Source organism: Podarcis tiliguerta (assembly GCF_965153285.1).
Source record: "Podarcis tiliguerta genome assembly, chromosome: 5".
In the NCBI taxonomy this organism is placed as follows: domain Eukaryota; kingdom Metazoa; phylum Chordata; class Lepidosauria; order Squamata; family Lacertidae; genus Podarcis; species Podarcis tiliguerta.
The window spans coordinates 12,419,824-12,447,634 of record NC_139538.1 but is presented as its reverse complement, the minus strand read 5'-3'; the positions used below and the strand labels follow the sequence as shown (position 1 = coordinate 12,447,634).

The 27,811-nt window shown below is 43.8% G+C and overlaps 1 protein-coding gene across 8 annotated transcripts in view; it reads left to right on the top strand.

Annotated features, from left to right (window-relative positions):
* NAALADL2 (N-acetylated alpha-linked acidic dipeptidase like 2) overlaps positions 1-27,811 on the top strand; it is an 803,264-nt gene that overhangs the window by 627,632 nt on the left and 147,821 nt on the right. For all 8 annotated transcript variants that reach the window (XM_083442084.1, XM_083442080.1, XM_083442081.1 and 5 more), the window contains one exon: positions 23,116-23,262. In XM_083442084.1, the coding sequence (XP_083298210.1) occupies positions 23,116-23,262 (147 nt within the window). The remainder of the gene's footprint in view (positions 1-23,115; positions 23,263-27,811) is intronic.

Sequence of the window (27,811 nt, the reverse complement as noted above, 5' to 3'; positions counted from 1 at the left end):
TAAGATTTCTTTGAGATTCTTCCACCTTTTGCTTCTGCATGCATGACTTAAGACCTGCTCCACCCACAGATCTTGAACATAAGATTTCAGCCAGCTTCGGTAGACTTAACCCAACAAGCCGCTTCTGATCATCAGAGGTTGGGAACTGTTGACAGGCATTGCAGGCTTCAGATTAAAAGCGAAGAAGTGACACCTTTTCTTATAAACCAAATGTCAGTTTCTTGGAGAATCAATGCCACTGCATAGATGTAAGCGTGAAGTTTAATGTTTCAAATGGATTAATTCAGCTCAAGTAAGTAAGAGATCATGCCTCATTAACGACGGCTTTTTGGAGTATTATTACTTCAGGCACATCAGTCTCCAAGTAACTTTCCCCCACCAAACTTAGAGTGGCATGAAAATGTAGAAAGGAGGAGAGGAGATGCTGTGCGAGGGACCACATTAGAAATGCGACAGGTACTTCCTGATGTGTTAGAGATGAAAAAGGAAAGCCACTGGGGGATGGCAGGCAGAGATAAAGCACTTTCTATTGTGGCTTCCTGCATATGGAATTCCCTTCAGAACAGAGGGTGCTGCCTTGTGCTGAATGAGGCAATTGTTCCATTGCATTGAGTTTTGTCTACTGGCAGTAGCTCACCGGGATCCCAGAAAGGGGACATGCCCAGCCTCATCTGAAGATGCCAGGGATTGCAAAGCAAGATGCTCTACCACTCAGCTATGGTCCTACCCTGGGTCCTCAATGGGTTTCTGCCAAGAAGTAAAGCCATTTATGTTCTCCCTGGTTGTTGTTGTTTAGTTGTTTAGCCGTGTCCGACTCTTCGTCCGACTCTGGACCCTATGGACCAGAGCACGCCAGGCACTCCTGTCTTCCACTGCCTCCTGCAGTTTGGTCAAACTCATGTTGGTAGCTTCGAGAACACTGTCCAACCATCTCATCCTCTGTCACCGCTTTCTCCTTGTGCCCTCCATCTTTCCCAACATCAGGGTCTTTTCCAGGGAGTCTTCTCTTCTCATGAGGTGGCCAAAGTATTGGAGCCTCAGCTTCAGGATCTGTCCTTCCAGTGAGCACTCAGGGCTGATTTCCTTGAGAATGGATAAGTTTGATCTTCTTGCAGTCCATGGGACTCTCAAGAGTCTCATCCAGCACCATAATTCAAAAGCATCAATTCTTCGGCGATCAGCCTTCTTTATGGTCCAGCTCTCACTTCCATACATCACTACTGGGAAAGTTCTCCCTGGTACTAGGGGTTAATTGATGATATCTTCCATTGTTGTTGGTCACCGGACTGTTGTGATGATGGTTTGACTCTTATTGGTTGCTTTTTTCATTGGTTGGTTGGTTTTGTAAATATTGCAAGGTTAAAATAGGTAGGGAATGAGCTTCTTGGGGGGTTGTGTGAGATGATTGGTCATGTGCGGATGCCTGATTATCATCTTCCAAAGCAACTAATCTATTCCAAACTTAAAAATGGAAAGCATAATGCTGGTGGTCAACAAAAGAGGTTAAAAGACTGTCTCAAGGCAAATCTAAAAAATTGTAGTGTAAACACTGACAACTGGGAAACACTGGCCTGTGAGCGCTCCAATTGGAGAACAGCCTTTACCAAAGGTGTCATGGGCTTTGAAGAAGCTCAAACTCAGGATGAGAGGGAGAAACGTGCTAAGAGGAAGGCACACTTGGCAAACCCTCACCATGATCAACTCTTGCCCAGAAACCTCTGTCCCCACTGTGGAAGGACGTGTGGATCCAGAAATGGCCTCCACAGTCACTTATGGTCTCATTGTTAAAACCGTGTTTATGGAAGACAATCTTACCTGGCTATGAGTGATCGAAGAAGAAGAAGAAGAAGAAGAAGAAGAAGAAGAAGAAATGCAATGGAATTAAATGCTATCGATCAATCAGTCTAGGGTCTTCCAAACTTAGGTCTCCAGCTGTTGTAGAACTACGACTCCTATCATCCACAGCTACCAGGAACAGTGGTCAGGGATGATGGGAGTTGGAGTCCAACCACAGCTGGAGACCCAAGTTTGGAAAACTCTGAATTAGTCAATCAAGATGAATAAAGATGGCTGGCTCAAGGTCACTGTGTGCTTCAGCCTCCTTGGAGCCTTACTGTTGTTGTTGTTGTTGTTATTATTATTATTATTATTATAGAACAACAAGAACAACAACAACAACAACAATAATTTATTACTTATACCTTGCCCATCTGGCTGGGCCTCCTAAGCCACTCTGGGTGGCTTCTAACAGGATCTTAAAAACACAATAATAGATCAAACATAAAACTTCCCTAAACAGGCTGCCTTCAGATGTCTTCTAAAAGATAGTTGTTTATTTCCTTGACATCTGATGCGAGGGTGTTCCACAGGGTGGGTGCCACTACCGAGAAGGCCCCCTGCCTGGTTCCCTGTAACCTCACTTCTCACAGTGAGGGAACCTCCAGAAGGCCCTCAAGAGCTGGACCTCAGTGTCCGGGCTGATTGATGGGAGTGGAGACGCTTCTTCAGGTACACTGGGCTGAGGCCGTTTAGGGCTTTAAACGGCCCAATTGTGCTTGGAAACGTACTGGGAGCCAATGTAGATATTTCAGGACCGTAGAATCCTTAGATCAAGGGTTGCAAACCTTTTTGGGGGCCATTTGGAATTTTGAGAAAGTGATGTGGGTGCCAGTCACAAAATGGCTGCTGTGAGGCTTAACAGATGATGGTTGCCACAGGGGTGTATAGGAGAGGTCGAACCAGTGCAAAACAAAACAAAACAGTAAGAGCAAACCATCTCATGCACACTGTGGATTTTCACTGCCGTCACCGTAGGAGGTAGTGGTAGACATTAGATGACCCTTGAAGCTCTTTACAACTCTGTTATTCTCTTTGGACAGAATACAACAGGTGGGATGGATAAAGGGGAGAAATGCATGTCCAATATTGTACTTTGTTGTGCCAGCAGACATAATTCCAGCTTCCCGGGAGGCTTTTATGAACTGTAAAAGAAAAGACAAACAAACTTGTACAAAGGGTACTGTTAAAACAGGACTTATCCCCCCCTCCTCCTTTTAGCATGTGTTCAAAAGTATGTGTTAGTATGTGTTCAAAAGAATGCCTGGCATTTTAAAAAAACAAAACCTTTAATGTTCTTAAATTGAATTTTTCTTTCCCCTTAATGAAAGATGACGCTGTTTGTCTCTTTATGGTAATCTCTGCCTCAGAAGCTTCCCCCCTGCACCCCCCCCCCCAGACTCCCCACCAGCACACTCGCACACTCCTTTTAGTTCAGCGTGGCTGGCTCAATTGCAGGGTGTTCCTCAGCGATTTGAGAAGTCAATCAGACTTCACTGAAACGTGTTGAAAACAGGGACCTTGATGTAGAAGTTTCGGCTCAGAGAGGTGGACTGCAGCCTGCGCACCTTCCCGTTCCTGATCGCCGTGTTTGAAGACAAAGCTGAAAGGGGGGGAGCTTTAGAAGTGGCAGGCTTTGAAAAACAGAGGATTAATAATTCAAAATACAATTTGTCACCCGGCGTCGTTTGACAAGCAGGCAAACGCTACTGTAATGTGCAGTAATTATCTATTCCCCCACCCGCCCGGCGTGTTGGATCAACAGTACAGGTGCCTGGAACAGCACAGTTCAAAGCATACCATTGTGGTTGTGATTCTTTAATCCTGTGTAAAATCCGTGAGCAGATTTTGCCCTCCCGCGTGGTGCCTTCCCTGAATGTTGCACACTGGCACACACTTTTCCATTCCAATCATCTCTGATGTCTGCAAACCCACCCAAATAAAGAGAAGGGAGGGTCATTACATGGAGGTTAGGGGGTAGAGTGTATTTGAATCAACCCACAAAGCACATCAGGGGAAGGAAAGAGTGAACTGGTATAATTTCTAGAGCTGACACTTGAGAAACACATTCTCCTCCCCAAAGAATTCTGGGTACTGAAGTTTGTTGAGAGTTGCTGGGAACTATAACTCTGCACAAAGCAAACTATAGTGCCCAGAATTCTTTGAGGGGAAGAATGGGCTTTGAGTGTACTGTGGTGCCTCGGAAGTCGAACGGAATCCATTTCAGAAGTCCGTTCATCTTCCAAAACTTTTAGAAATCAAGGTGCGGCTTCTGATTGGCTGCAGGAAGCTCCTGCAGCCAATCAGAAGCCGTGGAAGCCACATTGGGCGTTGGGGTTCCAAAGAATGTTCGCAAACCAAAACACCCACTTCCGGGTTTGTGACGTTCAGGAGTCAAAACGTTTGACTGGCAAGGTCTTTGGGATCCAAGGTACGACTGTACTTTAAAGGTATACAGTGGTGCCCCGCAAGACGAATGCCTCGCAAGATGGAAAACCCGCTAGACGAAAGGGTTTTCCATTTTTCAATGCGCTTCGCAGGACAAATTTCTCTATGGGCTTGCTTCGCAAGACGAAAATGTCTTGCGATTCTTGCGATTTTTTTTCGCTCCCCACCCCCTTTTTCTAAGGCACTAAACTGCTAATAGCCTTTTAGCAGCTAATCCGCTAATCCCTTAAGCCTTTAATAGCTGCTAAACCGCTAATAGCGCTAATCCGCTAATCCGCCAATGGGCTTGCTTCGCAAGATGAAAAAACCGCTAGACGAAGAGACTCGCGGAACGGATTCTTTTCGTCTTGCGAGGCACCACTGTAGTTTGTATGCAGCCATAAAAAATACTCTGGGGAAATAAAAGAGTCTTTACATGATGCCGAAGAATTTCCTGATGAGAATTTGCAGATGGTGTGGCACTACTGAAAGGTCTATTCTATGAGAATCATGTCCCCTCCCCATTCTTTTTTGTGGAACATTGTTTTTCTCTGTTATTGGGGAAACTGTCTTACTGTTACAGAAATTTTGTCCAATATTTTACCATTTCCACCAGCTATATGGTATTCCATCTCTGAAATGATGGAGTGTTTTCATGAAATTGCTCCTTTCATTAATGACTGAAGCCGGGATCCAACTCCCCAAAGCATCGTGACATTGCGAAAAAACTTCGCAGCGTTTTCTCAAATCCTTCAGCTATGCTGATTTCTTCTACAGAAGAGGTCTTCATCTACAGAACTCCATTGCTCCCTGAAAGGGATAAGAAGAAAAGGTCTTTGCTCACCACTGTTCTATTGTTTTTATCTTCCGTGGCATCTTCCAAACATTTCTGTCTTGAAGATGCAGTGTGTACATCATTTTCGCTGCCAAAGTTCAGCTTTCACTCTGCAAGTTTTGAAGGTCACCTTGCAATGGAAGGAAGGAGAGAAAGAGAGAGAGAGAGAGAGGAGAAAAAGCACACCTCTGAAATATATTGTAATTTGTATTCATCCCAGATTATACTGTGCAACATTTTTGAAACTATCAGCTTTCAGTCTTTAAAGATCTGATCTCATAAATTCTGAGATAAGTCCTAGGAAAAGTGTTTTATCAGGTTGTTGTTATTGTTGGGAGGAGAGAAGGAAATCCTAGACAAGTAGCTTTAGAAATCTGTATACTGTAAAGCCTGCTGTTTCTCCGCAACAGGTTTTGTGTTTAATTTCAGTTATGCTGCACTTGCTGTAATAATAAAAAGAAAGAAAGAATGTCGCACAACACACATATGCTTTAGAAGGACAAATCTAGCAGTTTAGTCTCCTGGGGCACATGTGGAACTGTACAGATGGTAGTTCCACACTGCAGGTGAAATCAAAGTATACATTCTTGGGCAGGGGTCGGCAAAGTTTTTGTGGCTTGGGCGGGTTCACGGTCCTGCAGATGCTGCGGTGGGCCAGTGTGTGTGCACACACACATGCGCAAACATTATTTCCAGTGCTCCTTCTGGTGCGGAGGAGGCGTGCACAGCTTCCCATTGGCTGCAGGAGCTTCCTGCAGCCAATGGGAAGCCAGCTAGCATTGCGGAAAGCGGTCCCCGCTCTGCACACACTCCACACCGGTTTAGCGCAGCGTATGGGAGCCGACCAAGTGGGCAGTGGGGCAGTGGGGGTCCATGGGCTGGTTAAACGACCCCCATGGGCCAGTTGTGGCCCATGGGCCTTAGATTGCCGACCCCTGTTCTTGGGTATACCTGCGTAAGCAACCTTGCAGGCCTCCAGCCAGTAGAAGGCAGGGCCGATAGGGAAAATACATTTTGCTATTTCCCACTGACACCTATACTCTGTCCCTTCCTCCTACTTGCTTGCTCTCTTCTCACTCGTTTCTTGCATGAGGATCCCATGAAGGCAGCTCAAGTCATGTAGTGTAGAACCAGTGGGGACATGTGTGTGTTTGTGTGTCTGTGCGTGTGTGTGCGCGCACACTTTTCCTTTTTAGCAATGCTAGTGATGTATGAATGAGACAGAATGACTGGTAGGACAAACTCCATGCAGCACGTAACTCCCTATTTTCCAGGGACAGTCCTAGATTTACAGAAGCCGTCCTGGTTTCTGATTTGACCCTGAAATGTCCTGCTTTTCCTTAGGACGTCCCTATTTTCATCTGAGAAATGTTGGAGGGCATGCTTGCAACTCTAGCTTCCAAGATGTTAAGATGACTCCTTTTCTCTCTCTCAACCCACAATCATATGCTTGTTCATTTTAGCTTAATTAATTAGGCCCACATTTATTGCTGCTGCTGTAATTTACTTGCCCTTCACCCTAAGGTCACAGGGTGAGTTGCAGCAATTAAAACACAATGTTAAAAACAACTTGCAATCACAGAAATAAGGTAGGTACTAAAATATGCATCCCATGTGCCAAAAGCCTGAGTAAGGATGTCATCTTCAGCATTCCTCAAAAGTTGTGTAATGAAGATGCCAGACGCACCTCTGTGGGGAGGGAATTCCAAAACTTTGGGGTTGCCAGAGAATGTGGGTGTGTGGGTGTTTGGGAGTGAATCACATAGCGGAGGAGCCTCCACTTCAGGGCTGGCATAGTTCCCCCCACTTTACCATAGCATGTCACAGTAATCTGGTACTTTGGGTCCTGTGGTTCCAAAGGCCTCCCAGGACCCATCAACATCCCATTCCCATCCTATTCAGCCCTGCTGCTTCCAGAATAGCACTAGCAATGCATCTATGCCAGCAGAACATTCTGCAATAGTAAGCTTTCAAAAGCTTTCATAGTAAGCTTTCAAAAGAACTACCTGGCCCATTCATATTTGATGCTTATGAGTTAGTATTTTGAAGTGTTTCTATTAGTTTTGTATTTTTCCAGTTACAGTAGACTAGTTGAATTCAGTTCATAGCAATGCTATCAAAGTGTGTTTTATGCTGTTGCATTAATGGGTAATGGCAACTAGCTTCCTTCAGTAGTGCAGTAGAGCCATTGTCTGCTTTGTGGTTGGCTATTAGTCACCCCAAGATCTCTGCTCAAAAAAAATAATGTACCTTGTGTGATGACTTCACCACGTGATCAACCTCCTTACAAATGATTGTCTAAATTAAGCCACAGTGTCTACAGCTTCTACTTATCTCAAATGGAGGCATGTATGTTCAATAATCCGGCAAAGTAAGCAAGCAAAAATGCGAGACAACCAGAAATATCTCTAAATATCCCATAAAGCTTTGGCCTTCATACTGTGCGTTCCCATATTAAATGGTACTGCCTCACACCTACCTCACAAGGGCATTATGAATCTCAATTAAGGCTTGCTAAGTGCTTTGGCTGAAAGGCAGGTTTCATAAATATTACAGCACTGTAATTATCCTGTGCAGCGGGCTGTTGAAAGAGATAAGAAGTTCCTCATCGGATGTGGTGTTTTGGAGAAAACACTGGAGGGTTGAAATTTATGATTTCTGCTCTTATACGTGTAGGATGGCGAAACTGTGTAATAATTCAGATGGTGAAAAGTATAACTCAGTGACATCTTCTGGGTCACTTGATTCATCCACCTGCACCTCCAGCTGCAGGACAATGTTCATCCTTCGCGTGGCTGTGTTTTGTTTTGTTTTATAATAGGACTTCTTCCATCTCCTTTTTTGTAGAAGGCAATTGCTTACAAATATCAGGCATGTGAATTGGAAAAGTCAAGTATCACTGTACTTGTCACTGACATTACTTCCAGTTCAGCACAGGAGCTTTAGATATGATTCACAGGGGGAGCAAAACCCTTGTGCCTGTGAACATCAAGTTGAGAGAGAAGGCAACATTCACTTTACCAAAGAATAAACCAGCAAAAGGCAGAAAAAATTGTACAGCCCCAGCAAAGACTCATTCAAAGGCTCACAGTAAGGGAAGCTGGGTGGCATTTGTGTGAGAAGGTATCTTTTCAAGTTTTGTTTTTGTGGATGTGATTAAATATCTGAGCAAATAGTTACACACACACACACACACACACACACACAGACACACACACACACACTACCCTTGCACTATAGTAGTTGGTTTGTATTGACAGCCACATATGAGTACTGAGAACTACCATACAAAGAACTACAGATGCATAATAGTGGGTGGTGACAATAAGTTCAACGTTAGTATTTGGTTATCTATATCCACTACTTTTTTAGAATTTACAAAATTCATCTGCAGAGCAATTTTGCAGTCCCCGCCAAGGGAAGCAGATGAGGAGCCATAGGATGCTGCTGACTGCAAGCCAAGTCTTCTCATATGTCATTCTTTCATCATGATGTAATTTATTTCATTCTCACATTGAGACTCTTTTTTTAATTTATCTTCCCCTCTTCAGTATCATGTGATATGATTTAATTCCTTGTTGTTGTGTCATTTTGTTTTGTTTTGTTTTGTATGAGCCACCTTGCTGCAGTTAATGCTGATAGGAAATAAATTTTCACTGTCCCTGATTTGTCCGCACCACTGGCATTTTCATTAATATTCTTTTTTACATGTTGAAAACACATTCATTGCTAGTGTCACACTGATCTTTGGTTTTTATGTCAGCCTCCTTGTTGTTATGCCAAAAGTGTGTAAAACGTGGATTCTTTGCCTGCAGATTTTATCCACTTATGTAAAAAGTGGTGGGGAAATGTTATGGCCATTTCTATGTTCCCCATTATACCCAAAGGGTGTGGGGAGCAGACTTTCAGATTTAGCAGCCCTTGTTCAGGCCTGAATAACCAACTGAATCAAAACAGATTGAGTTGTTTCTCAGTGCTGCAGATACAAAGCCAATGTTGTGGCTGGCACACCCCTTAATACGACCTTTTTCGTATATTTTCTACATTATTACAGTGGTACCTCGAGTTACATACGCTTCAGGTTACAGACTCCGCTAACCCATAAATAGTGCTTCAGGTTAAGAACTTTGCTTCAGGATGAGAACAGAAATCGTGCTCCTGCGGCGCGGGAGCAGCGGGAGGCCTCATTAGCTAAAGTGGTGCTTCAGGTTAAGAACAGTTTCAGGTTAAGTACGAACCTCCAGAATGAATTAAGTACATAACCTGAGGTACCACTGTACTATTGTTATGTTATTTATTTATGCACACCAGCTGTCAAATACAGTTTAGTGAATATTCGGCATTCTGATCCACGGGGGATAATTTTTACGGAAATATTCTGGGGCAATATTTTTCTAAATTACACAATTTTTTCTAAATTACACAGTTTCTAAATTACACAAAAATATTGCCATTTACATATAAAATCATTCAACACAGAAAAGCCAAAACACTGATCCTGTGATATGACCCACATATTCTGAAAATGCCAAAAGTGCTTTCCATTGGTCTAAGTCCAGCACAAATTCATTCACCTTGCATTGAAGAGCAGGTTTTCCCAGAAGCTTACAAGGCAGAGGAGGAATTTTGAACATCCATTGTTCTTTCTGTTATCACCTAGGTTGCGATGAGTGCACTAAGTGGCCAGTTTCTAGCTGTCTCAGCATGGCTTTCCCAGCCTACTGAGAGGATGAAAGAGCAATAGATTGACATTTGCTTGACTTCTGACACTTTAGCCATTCCAGGTCAAGCTTATGAAAAATCTCAGCTTGATGTCTTGGGTCTGCTGATTTGCACTTCCTCTGTTAGGTGTTCTCCTGGGTAAGAGTGCCAACTCTGCAGGTAGCAGTATAGGAGACCAATCTGTCTTTTTTCAGTGTGGGCAGATGGGGGGGGGGTGCTACTGATGAATTTGAGAAAGAGAGGTGAAGATAGTGCTTGGATAAGAGGAGGTGCCAGCAAGAAAATGCAATGCAGGGGTGGGCAGACTCCAGGTTTATCAGACCTATATCTTTTTCTTTTTTACTGGATTGCTGAGATCTACCAGTCAGAGCCAGGTGCAAAAGAAATGCAGATAGCATTCAAGGACAAGATGTCTCTGAGCACATTCTAAGCAAAGGAATTTGTTTTCAATAACAGAACTTCTCTCACCTCACAGTCCATTCACATAAAAGTCTATCCCAGTTAGCTTTGTTAATTTCAGCTCCTTAATTTTAGTGGAGAAAATTGTGTTCTTGCTACTGGTAAACAATTGGGAGTCAGAAACCCATGCTGATCTACTGCCAATGAATTACAGTATATATTTGCCATTAGATCTCAGTTTGCCCATTCCTGTCCTAATGCACCTATTTTTTATATATATTGCCCCCTCCACCCAGCTAGTTTTTATAAAAAGCTTGGAGTGGTATGATTTAGCTGAAATCAAGGTGGCGGTGGTCAGTGGATGGGACTTACAGTTCTTATTGCATCCCCCCACACCTTTTCCCCTTGTGGTCAAGAGCATTCATTCACCTCAACAATGATGAGTTTGCAAATTTGAAAAACCCTAAGAGGCTTTGCAAGAATTGTGTCAGGCCACAGTAGCATTCCACATTTTTAAAAAAGCTAGTGAACCAGTATTTTCAGATACAGGACTAAGAAACGTCCTGTTCAGGCATCCGATGAACGTTTATGGGAATGAGTTGTTGGAGAGGTTATGTGGCTACGTGTGGCCATGATTGTAGGAAAAGTTATTTGTTGTAGCCCTGATCAAACGGATAGACTTTTGCGTGAACAGTTATTTCCTAGAGGGAACCAGAGCAAATATTATCTGAACCCTCTCTAGGGCTCTGCTTCAAATTGAAGACACACAGGGAACCCTAACCCCAACCATATTTAAGCACTATTTTTATTAAAGTAGAAGTTGATATTAGCACAGCATCTTTGTTGCTTACCTTGCCCTGCAGCAGGCTTAAATTTTAGCAAGAAGCTTTGCAACTGTTCTGTGTGCATCTGATAGCTAGCTTGGCTCCTTACTGTAGTGTGAAGTGTGTTGAGGAAATCACACAGCAACATTCAGTCAAGATGGATCAGTGGGATTCAGTGCACAGGGAGGTCTTGTTGTCTGGGCAGCCTAGGACCTTCAGGCATACTGCTCAGGACTGCACCTTAGATAGATGGCTTTGGTGTTGCTAATGCAGCAAAACAAACACAGGAGGCAGCAGTTGTTAGTTACAGGTTTCTGCAGCCACAGCAGGCGCTGTGATTGTCTTCACCCCTGAAGGTACACTCCATTGTCTCTCGAGACATATGCATGCCAACAATGACTACAATGGAACTCTAACTCTGGTCCTAAAATCCACAGAAATGGCTCCCGCAACCACCCACTAATTTTATTCTGACTATGTAGGACTTCAGCAAATATATATCCAATGTCAGATATATGGGGTTTTTAAAATGAAAATCCTTATTTACTTTTATTATGAAGTATTTGAAAACCCTAGAGTCAGGGGATATAGAAGGTGTTAACATTAATCTGTTCTGTTATTGATGCTTTGCCTTTGCTGAAGTTATTTGCTCCTTACACCACTGCAGAGTGGTTTTTATCAAGAATGGCTTCAAGCTGCCCTCAAAACTAACCCAATCAGTATTAATATTCTAGTTATTTTTAGTAAGCTGAGCATATCATATATGTAGATTCAAATTATGATGTGCGTAAGTTGAAATGAGAATACAATTGCTTAACAATCTAAGGCTTTAGGGGGGGGAAACTTGTTTACTAACAAATTCTTTCAGCATAGAGATAAACTTGTTTGTTTAAATCAGTGTTTGGCTATTCTGCTATTATATTGTAATTTAAAATAAGCTTCACATGGCTGTTTCTTTGAATGTAAGATGGACTTAATAGATATGTTTATGATGGACGTCATTAAAGCTGCTCTGTCACAGTGTAAGCACTTGATGCTCAAATCTGAGACGTATGTTCTTTTGTCTTTCTTGAATCTTGCAACATTCAGCTTCATTTGGAAGTTCTGTGCTGATTTTGACAGCACAGTTCCTTGAGTGCCTGATCAGCTGAACACTGAATGCACATGGTCAAACTCTCATTTTACATTCTCAGCTAGCGATGTGAATTGGAGTGGAAGTGCACTTGGCTAATCCATGTGTTTGATTACGAAGGTCGGCAACATCTCTAATCATTGGTCTTACTAAATGCTTAGTGTCGTTGGCATTCTAGGACCTTTCTACTGTTGGCTTACATTCTGCAGTGTGTCAAAGCCAAGAGGGCAGTAATGTGCAATGCAGACCTTTGTAACTCAACTGAAATTCTTAGGGATCCAGAAGATAGCCCATACCCCTGCTTAGAAAAGCACAGTCTGCTGTAGGTGGGGCAGTCTCAAACATGTTGCTTTCTAGATGGCTTGGCAGCTGGCTGGCTTGTCTCACCAGCTTTTCCCATCTGCACGAGAAACAGATGCTAAGGCAGCCTGGTGTTGTGGTAGATTAACCCAATTTCCACTCCAGAGTTGGTGGGGAGTATTCTGTTCCTCTATACCCACTGAGAAGCACAGATTCCATCTGTTCATGAGTTGGCACTAACACTCTAGGGAATCTCAAGCAGCTCCTTGGATACTGCTTGCAAAAGAATATCAGAAGGTACAGTGTAGGCACATCCAAAGATGTCTGCCATTCCAGAATCTCTGCATGGGCGAGAGCGAATGTGAAAAGAGATTGTCAGTGGAGATGGAGGGAGGGAGATACCTTTCCATTTTAATAGCATCAAGTCAGGAATAGGTTCAGCAAAATCGGCTTCTCAGGCCATGCCATAGCAAAGGGTCATATCTCAGTGGTAGAGCATTTGCACTGCATAAAGAAGGTTCTAGGTTCAAGCTCTGGAATCTCCAGATAGGACTGAGACCCTTGTCTGAAATCCAGGGAGAGACCCTTGTCTGAAATCCAGGATAGCTTCTGCCAGTTGGACCATACTGAACAAGATGGATCAATGGTCTGACTCAATATAAGGTAGCTTCTTGTGTTCCTGTGGTTCAAGGGCAGATGTGCTGTCAGAATCTGGAGCCAAATGGGCTACACTCAGGCGAGGTAGTGCCACTAAATATTGCCAGATGCTTCAAGATGAAGGCTTTGTCACAGTCTGCCAACACTGGGAGGCAAGAAACCCTGCTGAGCAAAGCTGCTGATAAGTTGTCAGTTAAGCTGTGGCCCGAGGCAGGCAAATGTTTGTAGTCACTGGACTTCAGGTGTACATTTGCTAGAGCAGGAAGAGTTCTCACTGCGTGCAGTTCTAAAGTAGCCATCAGGGTAGAAACAGTAAACTTCTTCCAGAGCGAGACAGAGTCAGTTTTACCCTTGATTAGGCAAGCCAAGGGAGGTCGCAAGAAGGCTCCTGCCTTAACCAGTTCCTGCACACTTGACAGTATTCATCAGAGATATTCACTGTTAATGAAGTTATAGCCCCTAAACACTTCTTTTTTTATGGGATGTGACCACAAACTCATTTATTTCAGCAGAAGCATCTCTAGCCCCCATTTGGATGTGGTGTTTCTCACAAATGGTGCCATTTAATGCAAGGCTGGAGAAAAGCAATGCCTATCATCCTTGAACATTGGCCATGTTGGCTAGAGCTGGTGGGAGCTAACAACAATGGGAAGGCCCCAAGTTGCTCGGTCCTGAATTAATGAATATTGTCAGGCATATATATCCGTGAGGTTCTCCTTTGTGGGGAGATGACCTGGTAACGCTCCTTTTTTGTGCGCATAACATTTTCCCCCAGCCGGTGTCCTCAGTGGCTGACCTACACTGTTGGAGCCCTGAAGCTTGGATTGTTATGGGGGCCCCTTCACAACCAGCAGTAAGGTCTGGGTAAACACTGTTATCTTTTTCAATGGGATTGTTCCACAACAGAGCACCACACCTTTACAATGTCTGTGCTACTGTGCTACTGTGCTACTGACTCTCAAACTTTGGGATTGTTGAACTATATACAGTGGTACCTTGAGTTAAGTACTTAATTCGTTCTGGAGGTCTGTACTTAACCTGAAACTGTTCTTAAGCACCACTTTAGCTAATGGGGCCTCCTGCTGCTGCTGTTGCGACGCCGGAGCACGATTTCTGTTCTCATCCTGAAGCGAAGTTCTTAACCTGAAACACTATTTCTGGGTTAGTAGAGTCTGTAACCTGAAGTGTATGTAACCTGAAACGTATGTAACCCAAGGTACCACTGTACAACAAAAGATTAATGTCAGGGACACTCCAAGCAGAGAGGAATCTGCAGAAGAAGAGGAATTGGCTGCACCTGAGTCGCCAAGAAGTAGGAGGCGGAGCAAGCGATTAGAGCAGAGACAGGCCAGCAAGAGGTGGGGAAGGACATGGCGTATATCTGGCCTTGGGAGGGGTCAGAAGCCAGTTGAGTCAACTGACTCTGATGGTGAAGGATGTGTTGTGGAAGCTTGGACTGCTGTAAGCCTGTTATTGAGAAATAAACCTCATCTACTTAAACTGCCAGCGTTCCATGTCTTGCGTGGGAGAAGTGCTAAACTTGACAATTAATCAATCTGACTCAAATCAATGTAACTCAGACTAGGTCTACTAGACACACACACCCTTTTTTTAAAGCAATGTGGACTAAAGTCGATTCCGGGATCTCTCTGGGATGAAGCTTAAGCTTCATTAGCTTCACAGTAGATCTGCCCTGGGGTGTCCTCCTGATGTTTTGGAGCACACAACTCCCATCTGCCTCAACAAGGATGGCTGTGTTGGGAACTGAAACCCAGGGCCGGCCCACTCATGAGATAAGGGGAGGCAATCACCTCGGGCTGCAGGATTCACATGGGCAGCAGATCCAGCCTGCAAAGAATTCATCACCTGCTGCTGCTGTAGCAACAGCTGTGTTGTACTCATTGGAGGCTGGATCTGCCCCCTCCTTAGCGGTTCCCCTGCCCCATGTAGCCTCTACAGCAGCCTCTTGGTGAACAGCAGGCATTGCTGGTCTCCTCCCACCCCTGAGGAGGAAAAGGCAGGGGGCTGCTTTCTGCTCTGGATCCTTCCAGCTCTGGATCCTTCCAGCATGATTCAGAGTGGCCCCTCCCCACCATTATATCTTTTGATTTGATCCCCCCACCTTGTTCCTGATGTAGATCTTCATTCACTGCTTCTTCCCTGGTGGGGGGCTACAATTTTGTGGTTTGCCTCAGGTGCCAAAATGTCTTGGGCAGGGCCTCCTGGAGGAGTCCAGAGCATCTGGTAGACACCAAGTGGGTGGTGTATATGAGCAGTATATTTCACAGTACTGTCTCTCCTCCAATATTTGAGCCTTCTAATTGACTTTTTCCTCTGACCCTTGAATTTATTCTTTGCTTCTATGTAAATGTCCTCAGAACTAAGGAGTCAAGACTTCTTTAACCAAAGTTAAACAGTATTTCTCAGGTTTATGTTTTTACGGGGCCATTTATATTCTGATACTTAGTGCAATAAAAGTTGAACTAAGCAGTTAGGCATTGAGATACAAGTACTATTGATCTTGTACACCAATGCCACAAATTCATCAATATTGCGTACATGAGGGATGATGCTATTTAATAAAAATACTGCTCAGCACTACATAATTACATTATAAAATTTTAAACACCCCTTGTTGGTATTGGAAATTCATTTTCCATATTATAAAATACTCTATCTCGTTACTCATAAGCAGTATTTTTTTTCATCAACCAGAGATGAGAAAAACCCCTTAACATTTTTTGAGCAAGATGCATGCCCGTAAGTATCGCTTTGAAAATTACGTCTCATTTGTACCTCACCTTCTTCTACATTCGAGACAACTTTTACATAGTGCATAAAAATGTGAACATGTATTTAGAGATGGGAGAACCCTCCAAGTTTCACCTCCAATTGGATGGGGGGGTTCCAATCCTTCCACCCCAAATCTGAAATGAGGGGGAAGTTTCCAACTGTGTTGTCTTGCTCCTTCTTGTTTCTGTCACCCTCTTGTCTCCCCAAGGCCTCTCCACAGTCTCACAGTCTCTAAAGATGCTTTCCCTTCCTTCTTACCCTCTTGGCAGAAGTAGGAGCAGCAATGAGAAGCAAAATGGTGGTTTGTTTACCGTACTTCTTCTGCTAATGTCTCTCTCCCTCTCCTCTCCATCCATCAACCCAGAAGAACTGATCCTGGGCACAATGCATTCTGGGAACAGTAGTTCTTTCAGAACTCCCTGCAGTTAAAACTAGAGATGCCATATTTCAAAAGGTAAAATCCAGGACACCCAGAAAGTTGTTGAGCTTTTCTTAGGAAGACCTCAAGATTGTAGAGCTTTTTTTAGAACCCATGACAAAGCATTACCTTTCAGAATCTACCCCTCACCCCGACGTCAATTCTGCATTTCAAATCCTGGTAATGTCTGGGGAAATCCTAATTAAGAGTCTTCCTCTGGGTGGGGGATCCTTTGGCCTTCCAGATGTTGTTGGACTCCACCTCCCATCAGCCTCACCAAGCATTGCCAATGCTTAAGGCTGATGGGAGTTGTAGTCTGAACCATCCAGAAGGTGCCAAAGCTGGGGAAGGCTACTTGTTCTCTTGCTACTGAACAATCAATTGAGGGCCAGAGCATGCAGCTGAAGCTGACCAGATTGCTGACAAAGAGGGAATTGCAAGTGGCAACATCTAATTGAAATGAATTCCTCCCGCATTACCATTCCCTCTGAACGCATCCTTTAAAAGATGCTGTGTGCAGTGTAGCAAACAGGAATGCCATACGGTGTGCCTGATAAAATCTGGCAGCATTACAATAATCAGAATGTCGAGCAGCAAAAGCTAGAGAAACCGGCTTGAAAAAGTGAGCTAAATGCACTGGCAAATTAATTAATGTTAACAATCCATCTTCTCTCTTCTTGCCCCTGGAATTTCTCGGTGTGCTTAGAATTTTTCAGAGAAGAGAATGTGCTTGAACAGCTGATGCCAAGATGTTAAACTGATCCCCAAGCAAATACCTTCTCCTCTTCGGATTGCTGTGTTTGTCACTGTCTCCTGCATTAAGGAAATGTTCCCACTTTATCACCCCACCCCCCCCGGGTTTGAGTCCCATCTGGAATGAGAGGGTTTTTCACCCTGTGAGTGCCTGAAGGTGGTTGGAGGATGGATGGCAGCTAACAGATTGAGGTTGAATCCTGACAAGACAGAAGTACTGTTTTGGGGGCACAGGGGGCGGATGGATGTGGGGGATTCCCTGGTCCTGAATACGGTAACTGCCCCTGAAGGACCAGGTACACAGCCTGGGAGTCATTTTGGACTCACAGCTGTCCATGGAGGCGCAGGTTAATTCTGTGTCCAGGGCGGCTGTCTACCAGCTCCACCTGATACGCAGGCTGAGACCCTACCTGCCTGCGGACTGTCTCGCCAGAGTGGTGCATGCTCTAGTTATCTCCCGCTTGGACTACTGCAACGCACTCTACGTGGGGCTACCTTTGAAGGTGACCCAGAAACTGAAATTAATCCAGAATGCGGCAGCTAGTCTGGTGACTGGGAGTGGCCGCCATGACCACATAACCACCGGTCCTGAGAGATCTGCATTGGCTCCCAGTACGTTTCCGAGCACAATTCAAAGTGTTGGTGCTGACCTTTAAAGCCCTAAACGGCCTCGGTCCTGTATACCTGAAGGAGCGTCTCCACCCCCATTGTTCAGCCCAGACACTGAGATCCAGCGCCGAGGGCCTTCTGGCAGTTCCCTCATTGCGAGAAGTGAGGTTACAGGGAACCAGACAGAGAGCCTTCTCGGTAGTGGCGCCCACCCTGTGGAACACCCTCCCTTCAGATGTCAAGGAAATAAGCAGCTATCCTATCTTTAAAAGACATCTGAAGGCAGCCCTGTTTAGGGAAGTTTTTAATATTTAATGCTGTACTGTTTTTAACACTTGATTGGGAGCCGCCCAGAGTGGCTGGGGAAACTCAGCCAGATGGGCAGGGTATAAATAAATTATGATTATGATTATGATTGTGATTATTATTATTAATTGTTATTATTTCAAGCAAAAGAATGTAGCTCGGTGGTAGAGTATCTGTTTTGCATGAACGAAAGATTCAGGTTCAGTTCCTGGTATCACCTGGTGAGGTTGGAAATGTCCTCTCTCTAACATCCTGGAAATCCTCAGTGAATCAGGATGGATAACACTGAGCTAGACAGACCAGCTATCCGCCTTGGAATGCGGACCAGAAGGCAGCATCATGAGAACAGGCCTTTTCAGTGCTTGTTCCCCATTTGTAGAATGCTCTCCCCAGAGAGGCCCACCAAGTGCCTTAGTTACATATTGTTAGGTGTCAGGCAAAAACATTCCTCTTCTTCCAGGCCTTCGGCTGATTAAACAATCTATGACCTTTTAAACGGTTGCAGGGGTGGGTGCTGGTAAGTATTTTTGTGGTTTTTTTAATTGTTAACTGCCCTTTGATCTTCAGGACGGTATAGAAGTTAAATAAATAAGTAAATAAAAAAATAAATATCCAGAGTTACAGAAACTAAATTTAGAGTGTCCCTGTGTGTGATGTAATAAGTAAAGTACTGAAGGGGCGTGGTGGGGACATATTCTTGATGCCATATCAAACTTGCCGTAAGTTTGAGGGCAAGTCAATCTTAAGGTAAGTACTTAGAAATTGTGTGGCTATTCTAAGGTCTGTCTAGTGAAGGACTGCAACATTTCTTTAAAATAAAGTAGTTTAATTCTTGTTTTTCAGTGACTGCTTAAGTGATTTAGCATGCCACGATCCCCATTAATCAACAGATCAGTTTTCTCTGTGCCACAATACAAGACATGCATGTTTGTGTATCAGGATTGGGGGAGTGTAGGTTTTTGTGTTGTTGTTTTTTAAAGAAAAGTAAGAAATCTGCATTTCTAAACTGGCACACAGTGTGAGGTTGTTAAATATCTTTCTGAAGTGTTTGTAAACTCTGATTCAAGGAAGCTCAAGAGGGTAGAGATAAATTAAGAACCAAGGAGTGAGGGGTTTGGTTGAACAGGAATCAGCTGCTATCTGAAGCAGTTTGCTGAATTTGATTGTGTTCTTTAACGACAACTCTGTGTAACTGGTGACCCACCAAACCAAACACCTCTTGGAGGTCCTTTCCCAATTCTACGCATCCAGTATACCAAGGGCACTGTAAACCAGCCTTACCTGAACTGCAAAAACAGGGACACTGTCAAGTGTCTGGCAAGCCATGTCACTTATTTTTCAGGCTATTTTTAGGCTTGGTGGGCCACAACTTGTGTAGACTGGCCTGAGGTCACTTGCTGCCTTCTGGGCTTTGCTGTCTGTTCAGCACAACAGCAGTACATATGATTTTTAATTTTGTGAAAGTTTTAAACAGCTGACTTTACCTGCTTTTTTTGCCCATAATTTTATTGCTTTCTTCTTTCTAAAAAAACTATTTGCTTTGTTTTCACAATCAGGCAAGATAGAATTTAATGAAATAAGTGAACAATAAATAACTGCAGGGTGCTCACGTACTGATCCCTCCTTTGCTCAAACAGCTGGACAGGAGGGCACTATGTCAACTGTGATAAGTGGTCATGCAGATGTTGCAGCTGTGCATGGATTGTATGCTGGAGCCGCTCCTGAAATCTCCAGCTTGTATTAATCTTTTACACCTTGACCTCAAGGTATGATAAGAGATGTCTATGCATTTGCACAGGTATAGGCAAACTCCGGCCCTCCAGATGTTTGGGACTACAATTCCCATCATCCCTAGCTAACACAACCAGTGGTCAGGGATGATGGGAATTGTAGTCCCAAACATCTGGAGGGCTAGAGTTTGCCTATGCCTGCATTTGCAGATGTATGTATATAGGTGCGATGTGGAATTGGAAAATTTGCACATTCAGGGTTCCCAATCATATGGGACACCTACCATGTACACCCGTAGATACATAATACCATAATACATGGGTGACACTGTGGTCTAAACCACTGAGCCTCTGATCAGAAAATTCGCGGTTCGAATCCCCGTGACGGGGTAAGCTCCCAGCTCTGTCCCAGCTCGCGCCAACCTAGCAGTTCAAAAGAATACCAGTGCAAGTTGATAAATAGGTACCACTGCGACGGGAAGGTAACAGTGTTTCTGTGCACTCTGGTTTCCATCACGGTCTTCTGTTGCACCAGAAGCGGTTTAGTCATGTTGGCCACATGACCCAGAAAGCTATCTGTGGACAAACGCCCCCTCCCTTCGACCTGAAAGTGAGATGAGTGGCGCAACCCCATAGTTAACTGCTCAGGGGTCTTTTACCTTCTTACATAATACCATATAAACCAAAAGGTCTACAGACCTTCTGTTTAGACGTTAAGCTAAGGGTGGGATCACTGGGTATGGTCCCACTCCCTCTTCCACACATTTCAGATGGAGCGAACTTGTGTTTTGCATTGACCTGTGGGACACCCTATTCTCTAGCTGTTCAACGGTCTCCCTCAGGAGGTTGTGGAGTCTCCTTCCTTGGAGGTTTTGAAGCAGAGGTTAGATGGTCATCTGCCATGTATGATCTGGCTGAGGTTGCTGCATTGTAGGGGGTTGAAATAGATGGCTCTTAGGGTCCCTTCCAACTCTACAATTCTATGATTCTATGAGATCCTGACTACAACATTTCTGACCATAGGGCTCTGCATGAAAAATCTAGGTTCACTAAGTGTACGTAACATGTACACTCCAAAAGTAGGATGATTTTACACAGCCTGATCAGGACTAGATCCATGTTTCCAGGGCCCTTGGAATGCCCACCCCCTCCCCCAATTATCACTATCATTGCTATTCATTTCTATACCGGTTTATATTTTTTTTAAGAAACCAACTCAAAGTGGTTTCTCAAACACATTAAAACATTAAATAAAACAGTGTGGAATGAAACATTACTAAAGAAAGGCAAGTACATTCAAAGCAACATAATTAACAGGAAACTAAAATATTATCTTTTATTTTTTCCCCCAAAACAAAACATTCCAGAGGAGGTCAGCTACAAAATGCACAATTATTGCAGCAAAGTTAAAAACAACAACCTTAAACATTACTAAATAAAGTCAAATATAAAATGCACATTTAAAATATAATTAACAAGAGGACAATAAATGTTCGTAAGCATAGCACATTGCCGCTGCTTTTTCTATCAATCCTGCCCATGGTGGTTTATGGTGGGCAGCGGCTGTGGAAGCTCAGGCTCAGTGACCTGGGTCTGCCCAAAGGGGCAGCCAAGATGGTCTCTGGCCTCTTCAGCAGCCTCAGCCCTTGTAGCTGGAGTCATTCAGAGCCCCATCCTCTCAGACTAGAAAAGGCTAGCATGGCAGGGAGCAGGTCTTCCAGAACTCACAGCCAAGTGCTTCTCTGCCTATTGTGGTGGGTGGCCTTTTTCCCCCAAATGAAGATTTATGCAAAAACCATCTGAGATGAATTTATGAACGAGGATATGCAAAGCTGACATTGGCTGTTCTGTTCATTTGCACTGGTAAATGGTTCATATGATGTGCATCCACTGGAAAGGCCTTGCTTCCTTTTCTAAACTTAATTTCCCATGAAGTTTTTTTTTTTTAATTCACTCCCCCCACCCCAGCTCAAGCCAATCGTTGCTGTCAACGATTTAGAAATCCCCATGAGACGGAAAAATCCATTTCCCGAAGAGTTGTTCTAAGCAGCTCATTTTCTTTGGTAGGTTCAGGAAGCCTTGAAGCTATATTACTGCTCTGTTGCTGGTTTCCTTTGAAAGCTTCCTTCCTTCCTTCCTTCCTTCCTTCCACTTGGGCCTCCATACACACTGGGCCACCAATGGCAAGAAGGTCTTCTCTTCTGGTGATTGCCCACCCCTGAGGTCTCCATGTTTTGTGAAGGACTCTGCAAAGGGCCACCCTCTCACTCTCAAAATCAGTGCAGTGAGGTAAAACAAAAAGAGACCCAGGCCCTTATGTGAGATGTTTCTGGTACACACAGAAAGTGGAATGAGCAGGAGCATGCTTGTACTAGTCATTGAAGAAGGAGACACCAGAAGTCTTCTTTTTCTTTGGTGATCACTCATAGCCGAGTAAGATTGTCTCCCAAAACATGATTTTAGCATTGAGTCCATAAATGACTGTGGAGGCCAATTCTGGATCCACATGTCCTTCCACAGTGGGGACATAGGTTTCTGGGCGGGAGTTGATCATGGTGAGGGTTTGCCAAACGTGCCTTCCTCTTAGCACATTTCTCCCTTTCGTCCTGAGTTCGGGTGTCTTCAAAACCCATGACACCTTTGGTAAAGGCTGTTCTCCAATTGGAGCACTTGCAGGCCAGTGTTTCCCAGTTGTCGGAGTTTATACTACATTTTAAAAGATTTGCCTTGAGAGAGTCTTTGAACCTCTTTTGTTGACCACCAACATTACGCTTTCCATTTTTTATGTTCGGAATAGAGTAGTTGCTTTGGAAGACAATCATCAGGCATCTGTACAACATGACCAGCCCAACAAAGCTGATATTGAAGAATCATTGCTTTGACACCGGTGATCTTTGCTTCTTCCAGTACACTGGTATTAGTTCACTTGTCTTCCCACCAGAAGTAAGGCAGCAGGCAACCTCAGCTGAGGTTCACACTAATGGTTTTATCTCCCACTGTCCCTAAGGGTCTTGAGCTTTCCAGTCAGAACATCCTACACCACGTCTTAGGCTTGCGAGGCTAAATAAGTATGATAAATCAATGTGAACGCTGTTGAAATGATCAATAATAAAACAGTATTATTGTTCATGCTGCTGTTCGGACTCCCAAGTCAAATGCATTGCATTTGTCTTTGTCTTTGCATCAACAATAGCATGCACATTTTTTAAATACATTCATTTAAATTGTAGCATTGCTGACCGAATCTCTAGGCATGCTGGTGGTTAATGTGCTTAGGAAAACATCACCTACATTTGCTGTAGTTTTGATAAACTTAATATAGCTGTACGTGTGATTCGCAAAACTAACCTTCATTCTAATTTTATGTGTTTCAGAGGCACAACTTCACCTGTCTTGGGCAAGACAAATGTGCAGAATCTAATGTCAGTTCTGTGCAAATGCAAGGCGATTCTGATTATTTCATCAACCATCTGGGGGTCCCGGCTCTGCAATTTTCATACCAAGATTCGACAGCATTAGAGGTAATTGCTAATGAAATCACCAGATAGGACAGGCTAATCAGAAAGCCAAATCTGGCTTCCCTCAGCAAATTCTGCCCCTATCAAGTAGATGGCTTGTCAGAAGCTGCTGGCTCATTTGTTTGCTTCTCTTGAAAGGTATGGATGTTCCTGCAGAGTATTTGGTCTCATCAGCTTTCTCGAAGTGTGTGTCATGTTCCATTGCAAAGGGAAATGTGCGCTGTCTCTTGCATTTTCACGCAGGCAATCATAACAAGGAAATCGCTGCAGCAGGATTAACATCGGAACATAATTGTAATATTCACAGCGACATGGGATGTGCAAAGTGGGGGTTTTTGTGTGGTTTTTTTGCTGTTTTACGCTGAAGGATGGGCTTGTGTGCTGTCCCTGATATTAAGCGCAAGGGGATTATATGTATACAAAGCATTCCTTGCCTAGAAAATAAGGGGACAGGGGAGGAATATGTGAGTGGAGAGAAGAAAAATGATACCAGTATTTCTAGGGAACTTTTTTCTGCCTGCGTTAAATATGTTAAAGGATTATTATCACCGCCCCCATCATCATAATTTATTGCCACAATGATTTCTTTTACCTCCCTTCCAAGTTTTACGGGCAAACCGTTACAGCACCAGGAGTTCCGAGATACCATCCTATGCACTTTAAAGAGAATGTTAATAGCAACCTTGGTGTGTGTGTGTGTGATTTTGGATCGGAACCACAGCACTGGGAGAGAGTTAACCCCTTCTGCAACTCCAGAAACACACTCTTTTTTTTTTACAGTCTGAACCTTCTGCAACCATTTGTCCTGCAGGGGAAACCACATAGGTACAATTCAGGTTAGCCCTCCCTGCTCCAGTCCCAATCTGAATAATCCGATTTCACCAGTCTGTCCTCTGTGTACCCCACTCCCACCTGCCCTTAGATGCTATTAGCATTTTCTTTTAAAAGCAAGTGAGGGCTGATCACGGGACTCCCAAACTAGTCTGGCCCAAACTGGAACCAAACTGAGTTGGGAGGATTTTTGTTTCTTGTCTTTAAAAAAAAAAAAGTAAGAAAGAAAAGAAATCAGAGCAAATGGCATGACATAATTTATTGTTATAAATGATGGATGCTGTTGGATGTAGAGTGTTTGGAGGGAAATGAAGTTGACAATCCCTATTTAGGGTTTTTTAATGCAATTTCAAATTGAAATCTAAAGATGTTTCACATTTACAAATGACAACAAGGGTAACTTTGTCTTGGCTCTGAGTTGACAACAATGCTCCCAGCACAACGGGCATCTGGCAGAGGAGGCACTCCTGTGTATGTTCTAGAGAGCCAGTGTGGTGTAGTGGTTGAGAGCGGTGGACTCGTAATCTGGTGAACTGGGTTCGCTTCCTCGCTCCTCCACATGCAGCTGCTGCTTCTTCTTGCACTAGAACTTGCAGACAATCGACGAAGCTGAATGTTGGAAGATTCAGTGGCTTAGGGCCCTTGTATTTATGGGACCGCCTCTCCTGCTATGCCCTGCAGAGGACCTTAAGGTCCATGAATAACCATAGTTTAGAGGTCCCGGGCCCTAAGGAAGTCAGACTCCAACCTGGTGGAATGCTCTGTCCTATGAGGCTAGGGACCTTCAGGATTTAATCTCCTTCCACTGGGCCTGTAAGACAGAGCTATTCCGCCTGGCCTTTAATTTGAATTCAGCCTGATCTTTTATTTCCCTTCTCTTCCCTCCCCCTCCCCTTTTATGAAGATCAGCCTCTCTGAGACCCCACAGCTAATTCTCCCCTGGCCTTCTCGCTGGCCCAAGTAGAACCAATTCAGCCAGCTAGCCCTGGGGATTATCTAATTGATTTTTTGTTTTTTGTTTTTATTCATGTTTTTATACTGTATTTTATGCTGCTTTTATAATTAAGTGTTTAAAAGTGTTTTAAATTTGTTGTTCGCCGTCCTGAGCCCGGTTTTTGAACCAGGAAGGGCAGGGTATAAATAAAAATTTATTATTATTTATTATAAAAGAAAGCACTTATTTACACAAGGCATAGTTGAACAATGGAATTCCCTCCCCCATGAGGCAGTGATGGCCACCAATTTGCATGACTGTAAAAGAAAATCAGACAAATTCATGGAGGAGAGGGCTATTGAGGCAGGAGTTAGTACTGCAGGTGAGCTGTGTGCAGGCGAGCTGCAAGCAAGCTGCCGGCTAGCTCTGTGGAGGCTCCTTTTATTGGCATAATATGCAAAACTAGTCAGATACATTTTGGACTGTGACCTTTACACATCTTCCAATCCTGAGATTGAGGGGTGGTACAAAGTTATTTTGGCACCTGTTTCCACCGCGTCATTTTCCCCTTGCACAATGTATGATGAAGGAGACAGAGGTCTCTGAGACAAAGGTCACAGACAGGACATGGCAGACTACTGAGACCGCAAAAGGTTAAAGAGAGGGCAAGATGTTCAGTAAGCTGTGGCTTTATCTGTGAGGGGGAGTGTGCTCCGCACCCCAAGGTCACGCATGCAGGCAGCTGAGGCTGCCTGGGGGCGGGAGTGTGCTCCACAACCCAGCGATCATTCCTACAGAGGGCTACTAGCCAGAAGGGCTATGCTCAGACTCCATAGTCAGAAGCAGTAATGCATCTGAATGCCAGTTGCTGCAAATCACAGGAGGTGGGAAATCCCTCTTGTGCTCAAATCTTGCTTGTGGGTTTTCCACAGGCATCTAGTTAGCCTCTGTGAGAACACAGCCATTCACCTGATCCATCAAGCTCATCTTATGTCCTTATGCGTATATGAAACCAACATACTTGGGTAAAGATGGTTCTGCAGCTGTGGTATAACACACCCAATATTTTAAATATGTTTTCTGTCAATTGTCCTTTTGAAGAAGTTGCATTATTTTATTTCTTCCATGCACATTCCATTACCCGCCTAAATGGAAAGCTCAAATCGAGTAGCGGGAGCTTGGAACCCGTTGTGCGTTGGCATCTGCACCACTAATTTGCCCATAATTAAATTTCCGCAAACACAGAGCAATCTCTGGTTTTTGCCAAATGGCGGAGTCATTTCTTCCACCCTGCCCAACGCCCGCCCCCCTTCCACTCCGCACAGACACATTTTATAAGAAATGGTTGTGATAATTGAAACGTCTGTAGTTGGTATCCTTTCTTTTTAGCAAGGAGGCTTTTCAATTTGTAAAACACTGTTGCACCTTATTAGGAAAATCATTCTGTTTCAGATTAAGTATAAGGCAGAGGTTGTCGTAAAAGAAATGGAAAAGCAGATGTTCTCTGATTAAGAGTGCAATGTTTATGACAGGCTTGTGGTCCAATGCTCATTTCTTTTGTCACTTAACAGCTGTTCTATGCAACTTCTGTTCCAGAGCTGTGTGTTCACTAATCTATATAAGAATCTATGGGCTCCGATGACATCAAGGCATGCGCAGAAGCTATTTTTCTTTCAGTCATCTATGAGAGAGAGAGAGAGAGAGAGAGAGAGAGAGAGAGAGAGAGACTTAACCTTTCTGAAGTACAAGAACTCAGGGCAGTAAACAAACTTAAAAACAAAAACAACGTTACAGTGGTGCCCCGCAAGACGAATGCCTCGCAAGACAGAAAACCCGCTAGACGAAAGGGTTTTCCGTTTTGGAGGTGCTTCGCAAGATGAATTTGCTATGGGCTTGCTTCGCAAGACGAAAATGTCTTGCGATTCCTGGGGTTTTTTTTCTGCTCCCCACCCCCTTTTTCTAAGGCACTAAACTGCTAATAGCCTTTTAGCAGCTAATCCGCTAATCCCTTAAGCCTTTAATAGCCGCTAATAGCCGCTAAACCGCTAATAGCGCTAATCCGCTAATCCACTAATGGGCTTGCTTCGCAAGACGAAGAAACCGCTAGACGAAGAGACTCACGGAACAGATTCTTTTCGTCTTGCGAGGCACCACTGTATTTCATACAATTGCAATTGATTAAAAGAGAAACTCTGCCATTTTGAATTAACTTTTTTTTGGGGGGGGGGAACAGGGCCGGATTTAGGTTTGATGAGGCCCTAAGCTACTGAAGGTAATGGGGCCCTTTATACATCCAGCTGTGCTTTGTCAACAACAATTTGTCACTGTTTTTTGTGTTGAATATATGCTATACGGCAATTTATGGACCTAACAGGTATCTAAAGCCATTTGCACATTACAAAATATGTATTTTATGAAAGTAATCGTTGAACTGAAATACAGTTAAGAAGAAATGTATTAATCGTGAAATAATTATTAAGCTCTAACTTAAAGTGATTGGAGGCTCATTACTTGCATCATAGGAGCCTACACAACACAAAACACTGTTGCTGTATGTAGATTTTATTTTATTTGTTTTTTTATCTTATATTTTGGAAATATAGATCCAGTTTTTTTTCCTTTAATTTTTTGGGGAGGGCCCAAGAGAGTGGGCCCCAAGCTACAGCTTGTTTAGCTTGTATGTAAATCTGGCACTGGGGGGATACCTCTGCTAAAATAAAGTCCCTTCTCACACTTCTATCTCCACTTGGGAGATTTCTGGAGTGGGCATAGTTACCACCAGAGGTG